This window comes from Anastrepha obliqua, chromosome 3 (genome assembly GCF_027943255.1).
Source record: "Anastrepha obliqua isolate idAnaObli1 chromosome 3, idAnaObli1_1.0, whole genome shotgun sequence".
NCBI lineage: Eukaryota > Metazoa > Arthropoda > Insecta > Diptera > Tephritidae > Anastrepha > Anastrepha obliqua.
The window spans coordinates 81,717,835-81,730,528 of NC_072894.1; the positions used below are offsets into that span (position 1 = coordinate 81,717,835).

The 12,694-nt window shown below is 37.2% G+C and overlaps 3 protein-coding genes across 4 annotated transcripts; 2 read left to right on the forward strand and 1 right to left on the reverse strand.

Annotated features, from left to right (window-relative positions):
• Positions 1–990: 990 nt before the first annotated feature.
• Positions 991–2,877, reverse strand: LOC129241318 (uncharacterized). The gene is made up of 2 exons (XM_054877576.1): positions 1,075–2,877; positions 991–1,015 (listed from the first exon to the last, which is right to left on the reverse strand). The coding sequence occupies exon 1, from the start codon at positions 2,739–2,741 to the stop codon at positions 1,131–1,133; it is 1,611 nt and encodes a 536-aa protein (XP_054733551.1). The 5' UTR covers positions 2,742–2,877; the 3' UTR covers positions 991–1,015; positions 1,075–1,130.
• Positions 2,878–6,387: 3,510 nt separating this feature from the next.
• On the forward strand, positions 6,388–7,237 carry LOC129240923 (cytochrome b-c1 complex subunit 8). 2 transcript variants are annotated; one of them, XM_054876995.1, is made up of 3 exons: positions 6,388–6,463; positions 6,769–6,967; positions 7,033–7,237. In XM_054876995.1, exons 2-3 carry the CDS (start codon positions 6,793–6,795, stop codon positions 7,125–7,127), a joined length of 270 nt encoding a protein of 89 aa, XP_054732970.1. In that variant the 5' UTR covers positions 6,388–6,463; positions 6,769–6,792; the 3' UTR covers positions 7,128–7,237. The 2 variants fall into 2 exon arrangements, with proteins under 2 accessions (XP_054732970.1, XP_054732971.1); XM_054876996.1 differs by having other exon boundaries at positions 6,449–6,463; positions 6,750–6,967.
• A 2,029-nt stretch (positions 7,238–9,266) lies between these two features.
• LOC129241344 (uncharacterized) lies at positions 9,267–9,870 on the forward strand. The gene has a single exon (XM_054877604.1). The coding sequence runs from the start codon at positions 9,581–9,583 to the stop codon at positions 9,746–9,748; it is 168 nt and encodes a 55-aa protein (XP_054733579.1). The 5' UTR covers positions 9,267–9,580; the 3' UTR covers positions 9,749–9,870.
• The last annotated feature ends 2,824 nt before the right edge of the window (positions 9,871–12,694 follow it).

Consider the following 12,694-nt stretch of genomic DNA (forward strand, 5'->3'; position numbering starts at 1 on the left):
AAGTTCGAGCTCATATGCTCATATGCCCATATGCCAATTTTCTCGCCAATTCGAAAATAGTCAATATTGTAATATTTCGCGTTGAATTATTTGCCAATATTTGGTAAATCTTCAATTTTTGTGAAGTCGAGTGCCGCGGCTCCGTACATATGTATGCATCAATATATGTATGTAAATATGTGTTCTAAATTCTCGACAGCAATAGCAAATCGAAATATTCTGTCGCAAGTGCTCGCAGCCTCATATGTACATATGTATGGCTATGGCAGTTTGTATGCATGTATTTATGTACTATATATGAGTGTTTTGCTTTTGCACGTCCATAGGAACAATTTTTCATATGCAGATATTTATTTTATTGAGCTGAACGAATATGTGTATTGATATTCTAATGAAATCCTGTCGAATTGTATTATTGGTATATGTTTCTTTAAGATCCTCTTACCAAATAAATATTATTACCTTAAGAAAATGAAATACTAATAAGTTTTTTTAATTTTAATTTTTTATTTTTATTCACAGAAATTTATGTATATGTATATATATTACAATGGTCTAAATAATAGGTAATTACATTTCCTGAAATGAAAAAAATATATAATTATTTTTATTCACAAGTAATTTAAGTATTCTTATATGTATATGTATATATATTACAATGCTATAAATAATAGGTATTTACATTTCCTGAAATGAAAAAAAAAATATATAAAATTTTGAAAGCACGAATTACGAAATTGTTCTCATACTATAACAATTTCTCACACGACTTCGATATTGACATCGATTAAGTCATTGCGATTTACCTGATTTTTAAAACACTACTCTCAATCCATCATGATTAAGAAAAAATTGTAGTGCTTTAAAAATCTAGGCTCGGGTGCTAGCTGAAAGAGAAGAAAAAATAAAAAAGAAACCTGTAAAATAGACTAAAAAATAGAAAAAACCTGAAACGGGAAAATTCCTGTAAAATATATAAATAAAAAAAACCTGAAATATAGAAAAGTGGAAAACCCTGAAATAAAAGAATAGGTATCATCATATGCAAAAGATAGCTAGTAGATTATTAATTACCTGTGTGAACGGCGAATCTCTTTTCGTGGGGCCCTGGCTTACAACCTACTTATAACCTACAGCTTTTTTAATTTATTTTGTAGTTTTCTTTCCTTGACTTTATTAACCTCATTTCGCAAGAGCCACTTTGCATTCTTGAATAAAAGGACAGTTAAGAGAAAATCTAATAGCTTCTCGCGATGATCTCTACACTCGCCAGATCCTACAAACCAGTCGGGAAACACTTTTTGTGTTTTTTCTTTTAGAGCGGACAACATTAAACACCTAAGACCTGCAATGTGGGCATATTTTGCGAAGAGCTGACGGTACCACACCATTTGGAGTCGACACACTTCGAAAACCCTGTCTTCAGGATTGACAAGCCTTAAATCGCTGTCATCCGTGAAGTTTTTTGATCTTATCAGGGCTTCTGAATGCAACTTCAGCTCCCCTTTTGTTTTCGTCATGGCGTTCGTGCACTTTTCACATTTTAACTTGCACAGCATTTTCTGGTAAATACCATAGCCTGTGAAGTAACGCTGCACTTGTACCTCAGCTTCATTACTTTCTTCAGCAAAATGTATGTCTTCCACATCAATCTCTTCTAAAACGAGATCCTCATTTCGCTGGTCTCCTACCTCTGTCTCAAGATGACGATCCTCGGGGCCTATATACCAATCTAAATTTAAATCGTCATCATCTGTACAATTAGAACCTTTCTTCTCAAATCTCTGGCGTAAAATTTTCATTGAGATCAGTCGCGCAACTATGTATTGAATTTCGTGAGCTGAGGGATGGGTATTCATACCCTGACTAGCTCGTATGCGATAGAAAAAGTTTTCTAACGCATCTTGATTCATTTTCCCGGTGAAAATAAATTTGAGGGAGCTGTGCTCAATGAAAAGTTCCTCGCATAACATTTGCATCGCTGAAATCGTTATGCGGAAACCTTCGATGCACTGCACGCGTGCGTTTTCCGGCAACTGGAATGACCGCAAAAAATCTAGATGTTCATTCAATCTATCAATTTTTTTGCTGTCACCCCGCCTAATCGGACATTTTGAAGGATTTTTCGACTGGAATCTTTTTGCATCCAATTCATCGAACAGATCATTCATTTTTTTAACGAACATCTGTGTGGGCTTAGCGCATTTTATCACGTACTCGTCACTGCCTAATAAATTTTGGGACAAGGCCATGTCGATACCAGAGGCTACCGAATTGCTCAGGACCTGAGTCGCGCGTGAAACGCTCATTTTATCCATAAAATTGGGATATATATGGGCCTCCGTTAGTTTCGGACAAATTTTAAAATGGGGATTCATTTGATCTATATCAAACAATTTTTCAATCACCTTGAAGCTTGTCACTCCATCTGATGTTAAGATGTCATATTTCATCAAGGTATTTCGGACGGACTTTATCAAGTGACAGTAATCGAACATGCAAAAAATTTTTGTGCCTTCGTGCACGTAAAAGGGGCTATCCTCATAAATCCCCAAAGATTTAAAGATACTACTGTTGGAGGGCCCTTGATCGCAAACTATACCTTTCAAATTTAACCCCATTTTTTTTAGTTGTGCGACATTTTTGTCCAAAATGGACATCAATGTCTCCGTACGTATACCACCACTGGAGATATAATACGAAAACACGTATTTCCATTTGGAGCACAATCCCTTAACCATAAAAAATAAACATTTATTCCCAATTTTGTTTTCGCGTTGACCTTCCCCATGGTCTACAAACCCATCGATAACATCTCTAGCTTTATTATAGCTCAAGTCCGACTTGATGATAATTTCATCGAATAATAGAACGCTTATGCGTTCGGTGTCGGACATGTTTGAAACAATTTTTTCTAAATTATCACAGACATTGGCATCGAACCCCGGAACAACATATTTGATGGGGCGCCAACGCGAAAGGGATGATTTATGGGGCAAAGCAAAACCTAGATCGTCACGCATAAACGTATATGCTTTGGAGGACATATAATTGATGTTTTGGGCCAATGTCTTTTCCTCCTCGCTATAACGATTTTTTTGGCCACTGACGATCATTCTTGCGAAAGTTACAGCATCACTGCTTGAAGTTTCTTCCGCAAGAACTGCACGAGTACACAAATATTTATATTTTTGCAGTAGCTTCTCATTTTCTGCTTCTAACTCTTGAATTCTTTTTTTTAATTTTATTTCATTGCTCCGATAATAACGAGCAGCCTGAGCAAATCGTTCGCTACTGCTTGGGATTTCTAAGTCCTCACAGATGTTTTTGTTTTTGGGTACCTGCCTTGTTTCCTCTAGCATAGAATATTTTTCGAATTCTTCTAACGTGAGATCATTTGCTACACCTACACCTACTGTACGATTTACGTACACTTTAGTAACGGGCGGGCAAACCCAATCAGAGCCAGTACTAGGTGAGCGACTTCTAGTAACTGGCTCTAATCTTAAAGATGGAACAGCCCCATCTAAAACTTTATAACGAGTTACTTGCTCTGGACTAAAGTGGCGCTTACAAACATATAGCTTGTCAGAATCTGCTGGTTGCACGTTGCAAGCCAGGGCCCAACTAATTCGAGCCTCTCCTCGTCGAGGAAATTCATACAACGTATGACCCTTTTCCACCACGCATCCTACCACGCAACAGCTCCGTTGCTTTTTTGGAATTGTACAGCTGTATGTAGGGTCATCGTCGTGCCCTATTAAGAAAATTTATTTTATAATATAATATAAACGTATAATAATTCAAAGAAGGTTATAGGCATGTTTTTATGATGGAACTCCCTTCCCACAGCCCCCAGGCCGCGCCACCACTCTCATTCATCACTAATAATCGAATATTGCTGAATGTACTTTAAATCTCTTCCTATTAGTCCCTACTCCTACTACTACTATTTTTACCTTACTTTCCTTTTAATACTTTATCTTTACTACTATCTGTAATTTTAATTTTAATTTTGATTTTACTGTTTATCTTTTTATGTAAACTATTCTTAAGGTCAATCATTGTAAAAATAACCTATGGTTGTATGTTTTGACTTAGTAATAATAAATAATAATAAATAAATAATATTTGCTTAAATTTAATCTAAAAACTCTTAGTTTTCCCTATTTCCCACTATTTATAGCACACTCTAGACTTCACAATCCGCATAAGCTGTTCAAATGCAAAGTTCAAAAACGGTTTGAGATAGAAAATTAATAAAAATAATTTTGCTTGATATTTTTCTGATTGGTTGTTTTGATTTTATTCAACAAGGCATAGTAACGGATGCCGGGTATTGTTATATTATGGTTATTATATTAATAAAAAATTATTTTCTATGAAATATATGCACATACACATTCAAAAATAATTTAAATTTCTTAACTTCCTCCACTTTCCTGCCTCAAAACTCTAATGCTACCAGTTAGCAAACCTCACCCTCAATAAAACCTATCCACCCTAATATTATATCAAATGTATGCAATAAAACCTATCCACCCTAATATTAATATATATCAAATGAATGCAATACATCAGTAGGTATGTGTGTTTGATATTATTGTAGGTTCGCTTTAGCGAAATATAAAAACACACATACCTACTTATGTATTGCGCAAAAACTTACCTAAACGAAGGGTGGGGATGGCACCCTTTTTCAAACATTGTCCCCCCACAACACATGCCTCAAAGTGTTTTACACACACAAATGAGTTGTGGGGTGGAAGATGTTCCGTCCTGGCAATATGCAAATTCTGCCTCCATTTGTCTGCTAATATGGGGTCCTGTGGGAAAGAAAATAATTTCACTTCACTGTTTTTTAAATAACACCCGCGCACACGACACGTTCTGCTCATTTTTAAATCGAAAAAGTTTAAAAAAAATTCGGAAAATCGAAAGCGTTTGAAAATTGCGCGACGTCAATCAAAAGTTTTTCTCAAACTAAAGTTCATTAGACTCTTTTGGTTTGACATGGAAATTTTGGCGCAAATTACGCAAAATCAATTCAAATTCAAAAATGAATTTTCATGCAAATAAAGAGACAAAAAGCACCTGTAACCTAACTTTGGCACAAAACGGAAAGTTTCCAAAAAACAAGCTCTTAATTCTCAAAAGCTGTTAAATTTCTGCAGTTGAGCATATTTCTGTTAACGTTCTGTGAAAAATGTCGCTCAGATGTCGCTGTTGTGTACCACGCGCGCAAAACGAGTACCCCTGAAAAGTGCTGCCATTTAAGTCATTGAGACTTCTCTATATTTAACGTTCTCTGCAGCGCATTATCTCACAGATGTTGGCAATATATGAAATAACATGAATTGCCAACTTCATTCAATTTGCAGTGTTGATGTCATTTTCATAGAAATTGACTACTGAAATCCATCAGAAACGTATGGTCGAAGTCAGAAGTTTCGAAAATACTTTTTTTTTTAAACAGGTAATTTAGATCGAATCGATGTGACGTAAATAATTATCGCAAATTTCGTCCATTTCTTAGAGAAACGGCATATGGCTAATAACACATTCACATATAAGTAGATGATCTACTTTTTCGCGCTTTACTCAAAATCCGTGATTAAAAAACGCGATTTCCCACACAAAATTTCTCTCCCAAAATTTGAGATTATAAAATAAACCCAAATAATAACAATACTTATTGACATACAACCCTGTGTTTTTTGTGTTATCGATAATTATTATTACGAATGTAAGGAGAAACATCAAAATAAAAACTAAATGAAATGGAAGCCAGCAGAGAAAACAGGTATTTAAACATAATTCTAATAAGATGTTTGTTAAATATTATTAATTAGGAATTCACTTTACAGAAAAAAGCGTGATTTCATAAACGTTTTGTCCTCCTTTTACTTATTATAAAATGTAATATAAAATTTCCTATGCGTATTACTGCCATAATTTTTTGCAACCTAGATTAATTTGGTGGATTTATAAGTAGGTGATTGATGCATATGTGAACGTATTATACGATCAAATTAACGTTTGTATATAATTGCTAACGTTCAGCATGGATACGACGACCAAGAAGAAGAGAAATATTTTACTTGGCAATGCTTAAATCTGATAGTCCAACAGTGTTGCCGAACAATCTAAATACCTAATGCTGTAATGTAGCTCTAAATTGTATGTGATTTTTTAACTCTTAAATTATATTCGAAATGTTATATGTATTCGAATGTTTTATTCGAAATTAAATTTAATTTTATATTTTGTTTGGCAGTTTGTTAGAAAACATTTGGTCCTGCACTTTTCAAAACATGATTAGCCCGAAAGGGGAAATTTTCATAATACTGACATTACTTCCAAACCCTAAATGTTCCGTTCCTATGTGTGTGTTTATTCATTGTGTTGCAGGTTATAGAGCTATTTGAAGGCACATAATTTTTGTGTTTTTTCTTTAATTGAGGTAATAAAGCAATTTGTGCGCGGATTTTCCAAAAATAATATGCGAATACATTATATTTCAAAAGGCTATAAATATGCATATTTTTGGCAAAAGCATCACAAACGTGCAAAAGTGCCCATTGCAGCCAGAGTTTGCAAAAAACTCGAGGAAATATTACATAACTGATTGGGGAGCAAATAGGAAATAATTCTATACCAATATGTTTATAATAACTATTTGTATATTTATACAAATAATTGTGCACCTCTTAGCTTGCTGACAGAATGTAATGCCATCGATTTAGCAGTGTTTGTTTGTAATTCCAGTGTAGAAAGTACATAGCAGCCAGAATGCGCATCACCTCGTCCCTGCTTGGAGCCCATTTCGGCAACTTGGCCAAGGTGCACGGCATCGTCACCTATAAACTGTCGCCTTTTGAACAGCGTGCATTTGCTGGAGCGATTAGTAAAGGCCTGCCAAATATTTTCAACCGTATCCGCTCAAATATTTTCATTGTGGCCCCACGTAAGTTGTGAAAGCTTGATTTAAAAATTATATTAAATTGCTAATTATGTTTACCTATTTTGCAGCCTTTATTGTTGGTTATCTAATCTATGATCTGACGGAACGGGAACATCACCACTTAACTCGTAAGAATCCCAAGGATTTCGAGGATGAAGAATAAACCATGTGTCTAAATTAAGTAGATTGTGGGCACCAAAAACTATGAAATTAAATATAAATGTAGTTCAATTTGCAATAAACGAACCGGGGTATTTTATCTTTACTACTGGATGTATATCGAATTGTTAAATGCATGGGAATTTTTAAGAAATTGCATACTTGGTAAGAACAAGGTTATATCGTAGCAGCAAAACATTCCCCATACATGTACGGGAGTGCTGATGGAGAGTGGCAGTTCTTGGCCGGATATATAGTAAAATAAAAGGGAGGTAGAACTGTTCGCTCAACTCGTCGGTCATAATATTTTTTAAGCTTGCTGGCATTGTGAAGATAAACTAAAATTGTATGTGAGATTGATATTGGATTCATATATGTATGTGTGCCTTTTAAAAAAATAAACAATTCAAATGACTAGTTATAGAGGATGCACAAATTCCCAAAGGAATACAAATACCCAAAACTTGTAGCCGTGCTCAAGCAAAGGCAGGACACTCACAGAGAAAGTGCTCGGTGCTATCCGCCTCCTCCAAGCATGACAGGCGCATTGGGTCCTCAATGATTCCAATGGTGGTCATATGCTGACCCCATGGGTTGTGTCCTGTAATGATACCGACCAACAACCGAACGTCTTTCCTTCTAAGCTTTAGTAGAAAGTTTGACAGTTTTCTGTTCGGACTTGTCATAAAACACTTTGCAGTTCTGCAGCGTTCTAGACCGAACCATCGCTCTTTATGTAGATTGCCTACATAATCGCTGATCCAATTCATGATTCCTGCAGAACTGATTCCGATTATTGGCTCTGGTCCCTGTGGGGCACCGCTGATCCACGGTTGGCCAATTCGTCGGCAATTTCGTTTCCTTTAACACCGGAGTGTCCCGGAACCCATATAAGTACAAGACTGTTTTGTCTTACGACAGAATTGAGCTTCTTCTTAAATTCTTGAACAATCTTTGAGGTTTGCTTCGCGTTCTCCATGGCCTTCAGTGAAGCCTGACTGTCACTGAAAACTCCAATCTGTTTCCCGCTCCATCTCCTCTCGATTATCCATTCGGCTACTTTCAGGATGGCAAAAACTTCTGTTTGGAACCCGTTGCCATTTCCCCCATAGCATAATGAGACTTATAACTATCGTTTAAGTACCATCCGGCTCCAGACCCTATTTCATTCTTGGGCCCATCGGTAAAGAAAATATCCGTCAAACCTCCCTGCATGCATTCTGGATTGCTCCATTGTTCACGCAATGGAAATCTGACATCAAATTTCCTTCCAAATGAAACTGTGGGTATCAGATCATCTTTAGGTGCCAAAGCACTGGATACTGCTCCGACAGCAACTTAAAGATTTCTCTGTGTCCCGAAGTTCCATCTTCGTGCCAGAAACCATATTTATGGAGTATACACATTGCTTTTATTGCTTCCTGTTCTATCTTAAGATCCAGGGGGAGCAAATCAAGCATAGCATTTAAGGTATCACCAGAGGTTGTACTCATGGCACCCGTGATGCATAAACATACACTTCTTTGTAGCCTGTATAGTTCCCGAATTGTGGACTTAACTATGCTCCGTAGCCACCAGACCAGAGAAGCGTAAGTGATGATTGGTCTGATAAGTGTTGTGTATATCCATAGCATCACAGCAGGTTTCAGACCCCAGGTTATACCAAAGGCTCTACGGCATTGCTGAAAAATCCTCAATGCGCAATTCACCTTTAGTGAAACGTGTGTCTCCCAAGTCAGCTTTTTATCCAAAATTACTCCTAGATATTTAACTTTTCAGTGTTGGAAGACTGAGTCCATCCAATTTTCGTTTTCTCGTAAACAAGACTATGGTTGTTTTGTTCGGATTAACGGAAAGACCTTGTCTCATGCACCAGTCATCGCTTTTGTCAAGAATCCTCTGCACTCGTGCAAAGCCTCCTTAAGGATTATGCTACTATAACAACAACTAACACAAACAAGAAACTTTACGCACAATGACTTGTTTAGTTTACTTTTTAGTTTTATTGCTGGCGCTACTGTCGTAATTCAAACGTCAAAATCACCATGTAGCTGTTTGCGGATGGCACCACCATTTTATCCCCTGCATCTTGGATTTATAGAATCTTGTTCATGCGATACACCCTGCAGTAACCTATCACGAAAGTGTCGTAGCGCATGACGTCAGACCATCAGCTGACACAGCTCGTCGAAATACAATTACCAGCTGCATTTTTCTCGTTTAACAAATTTCTTTGTTTTTTTGTGGCATAGTCATTTTTGTACAATATTTTTGGCGGATTTCGTGAGCGGTTGCATTAGTGGTCATTTTATTTATATAAGTTTTGGAATCACGCTTGTATTCGTGAAAAGGACTTGGTGTAGTTTGGATTTTAAGGAGCAGAAGTATTTCTTCTTTGGGACAATATCGGATGCATTTGATATTCCATTCGCCTTGGTATTTGGACAACCATAAAAAATGGAAGATTGTTGCAGTAACGAAGTACGCGGTCAAACATTTCATAATTTGTTGAGATCGGTGCTGGATTCGAAAGTTATCAACATCCAAGTCTTCACCGTGGCCGTAGGCATACTGTTTATTGTGATTCTACTTAAGAATCGTTTTCGCAGTTTCTGTGGCACTTAAATTTTTAGTTTAAATGAGGGGATGAGTTCGTGCTGATGTTGTGATGCAGACTATGTATTATTTTAATAAATTAAGGTTCATTAAATACATATACATATTAAAGTATTTTATTTGTCATTGCAGTTGGAATTTGAAATCTCTATACTAACATAGTTGCTTTAATTATTGTACTTATTATGGAACGTCTTGAGAGTGATTTTTAAATCTTTTGCAATCAGCATGAATATTTTGGCAACAGTTTACAATAGAGATTGGGTTGACATTCCGTTTACTATCTAGTTTAGATGTGCAGCATGAGTAGTAAAAATGTAAAAACCCGATTTTGATAAGATTCGAGTTCTGTAGATTTTAAGCAGTTGTGGGGTGTGTACTAAAATTTTCCGAATGTGTTTGACTATGTCTGTTTGCCCGCCCATCCGTTAGCTCCATGGAAACATATTTCCCGGCTGAAAACATATCACGCTATAAAGGAATGAAACTAAAATAGGCGTAATTGGACAACACCGGTCTACTTTGAATATAACGGTAAAAAGTTACAAAATTTGTATTTTGGTAATTAATCTTGATAGGATGAAAGCATTATGTAAAAGATAAACAAAATTTCATCTAAATTTTAGAAAATATGCTTACCTTCACCAAGTTTGAAGCAGATGTGTGCATCACCGAAACCAATTTATAAAGATACTCTGCTTGGTACTTGCAGACTATGCATTATTTACCCGGAGAGTAAACCTTCCCGCTTTGTTTTCGAAGTTTTTGTAGTGGAGCGACAGTAAAATCCCGGTAGTGTAGAGCCGACTATCATGGGAACGTACAAATATATATATATATACTTATATCTGTATTAAAAAATACATCACAACGATGCGATGGCAACCAAATCTTTTATCGGATACGGAGCCTTAACGGTACTTTTGCGCTTGAATATATTTGCTAGGGTCACATTCATTGAAATGCGTTAATTTAACTATTTCTTTCGAAAGGTTCGCACTGTGTTTCGCGTTTTTGCAGGAGCACTGTTATTTTTGTAAGAAATATACTTTAGAACTATTCGGTCTATTCCTATTCCCACAGCACTTTACTTTGGTTGAAACGATTCAATAATGTCGAAAGGGAAAACTGTTATTGATGGGATGATCGTTAAATTGTCAAAACAGGATCCTAGGAAGAGTGCTGCTGACATTCATTGAGAAATTTTTGTTCACCTCAACGACAACGCCGTTCGAGAGCACATTTTCGACGTGTGTTCGAGAGCACATATCCTGGACTCAAAATCAGTGGCGTTATATTTTATTCGGCAGTGAAACGAAAATAAATAAAGTTGGTCCAGATGGTGGAATGTCCGTGCGGAGTCCAAATCATGCAGCATTCCAGCCCAAGTTCGTCTCACCAATCGTGAAGCAATAATGGCGTGCGGCTGCTTTTCCTGGGACGATGTCGGGCCAACTCATCGTGTTGAAAGTAATGTGGATGCGGTCAAGTCCATTCAGATACTTCAAAATGTAATGATACTTTATGCCGAAGAGAATCTACCTGTGATTTCTACAAAATCGTGATCCGAAGCACGCTTCTGTTGTTACAAAGAAGTTTTTCGAAGGCAATTCCATCACTCTTCTGGATTGGGCATCTTCAAACGCCAACTTAAATCCTAAAAAAACGACGTAAAAAATGCACTCTGTAAGGAGAATATCACAAATTAGATCAGTTATTTAAAAAGGCGGCCGCAGTAGCTGCTGTTGTAGCAGCATAAACATTCCTCATACATGGACGGAGAATGCCGCTGGAGTGACAGTCAATGGCTGGAAATAAGTCCGGGTAGTTCCGCTAACGTAGAACTGATTGTCATGGGAACGGCGGCCGCAGTACTCGAATGGGTTGGTGCGTGACTGCCATTCGGAATTCAGAGTGAACGTAGGTTCGAATCTCGGTGAAAGACCAAAAAGAAGAAAAACTTGTTTCTAATAGCGGTCACCCCTCGACAGACAATGGCAACCTCCGAGTGTATTTTTGCCATGAAAGCTCTTCATAGAAAATATCTGCCGTTCGGAGTCAGCTTGAAACTGTAGGTTGCTCCATTTGTGGAACAACATCAAGACGCCGGCCGCAAATACGAGGAGGAGCTCGGCCAAACATCCAAAACAGGTGTACGCACCAATTATATATACAAGGGGAAGTCCAAAATAACAAGACTGAGATAAAATAGAAACGACAGGAGCTTTGTTCCGATAGCTTCGAGTTTATTTATTCAAAATAATCCCCTCTGGCTTCTATACACTGTTTTGCGTGATCTGGATGTCGGTTCAAGCCTTTTGGATGGCCTCTACGGACGCAAAACGTTTTTGTTTTACAACCAAATGCAATTTTCCGAATAGGTAGGAGTCACAGGTGAGTGATTGACGGTTAAAATTCGATTTCTAGTGAAAAAATCAGTCACAAGAGTGGATCGATGAGATGGTGCATTATCACGCAATAAGCGCCAGCTTTCTCCTTTGCGCTATTCAAGTCGACTTCGACGAATGCGATGCCACAAACGCTTCAAAAGGCCAAGATAGAAAATTGCATTGACGGTTTGGCCCGTTGGCATGAACTCCTTGTGGACAATTCCTTTGGAATCGAAAAGCAAATGTGCATCGACTTGATTTCTGGCTTCTCCAAACGGGATTTTCGGGTGGTGGCTCTTCTGGGGCTTTCCATTCGCCACTTTGACGCTTAATTTCAGGTTCATGTTGGACACACCACGTTTCATCACCAGTTACAATGTTGTAAAGGAAGTTCACGCCTCTTCTCGCCTCTTTAACGAAGTCTTTCGAATGTTGAATTCTGAGCAATTTTTAGTCCTCAGTTATCTTGTGGAATGAAACGTGCACAGGCCTTTCGTAAGCCCAAATTATCAGTTATATATATATATATATATATATATATATTATATATAATTGGCGCGTACAC

What these genes read in the sequence shown, in the direction of transcription:
- LOC129241318 (XM_054877576.1), bottom strand. Translation starts at nt 2,741, where the DNA reads ATGGTTAAGGGATTGTGCTCCAAATGGAAATACGTGTTTTCGTATTAT.
- LOC129240923 (XM_054876995.1), top strand. Translation starts at nt 6,793, where the DNA reads ATGCGCATCACCTCGTCCCTGCTTGGAGCCCATTTCGGCAACTTGGCC. An exon ending in TATTTTCATTGTGGCCCCAC is followed by an intron (nt 6,968 to 7,032) that starts GTAAGTTGTGAA and finishes CCTATTTTGCAG; the next exon opens with CCTTTATTGTTGGTTATCTA.
- LOC129241344 (XM_054877604.1), top strand. Translation starts at nt 9,581, where the DNA reads ATGGAAGATTGTTGCAGTAACGAAGTACGCGGTCAAACATTTCATAAT.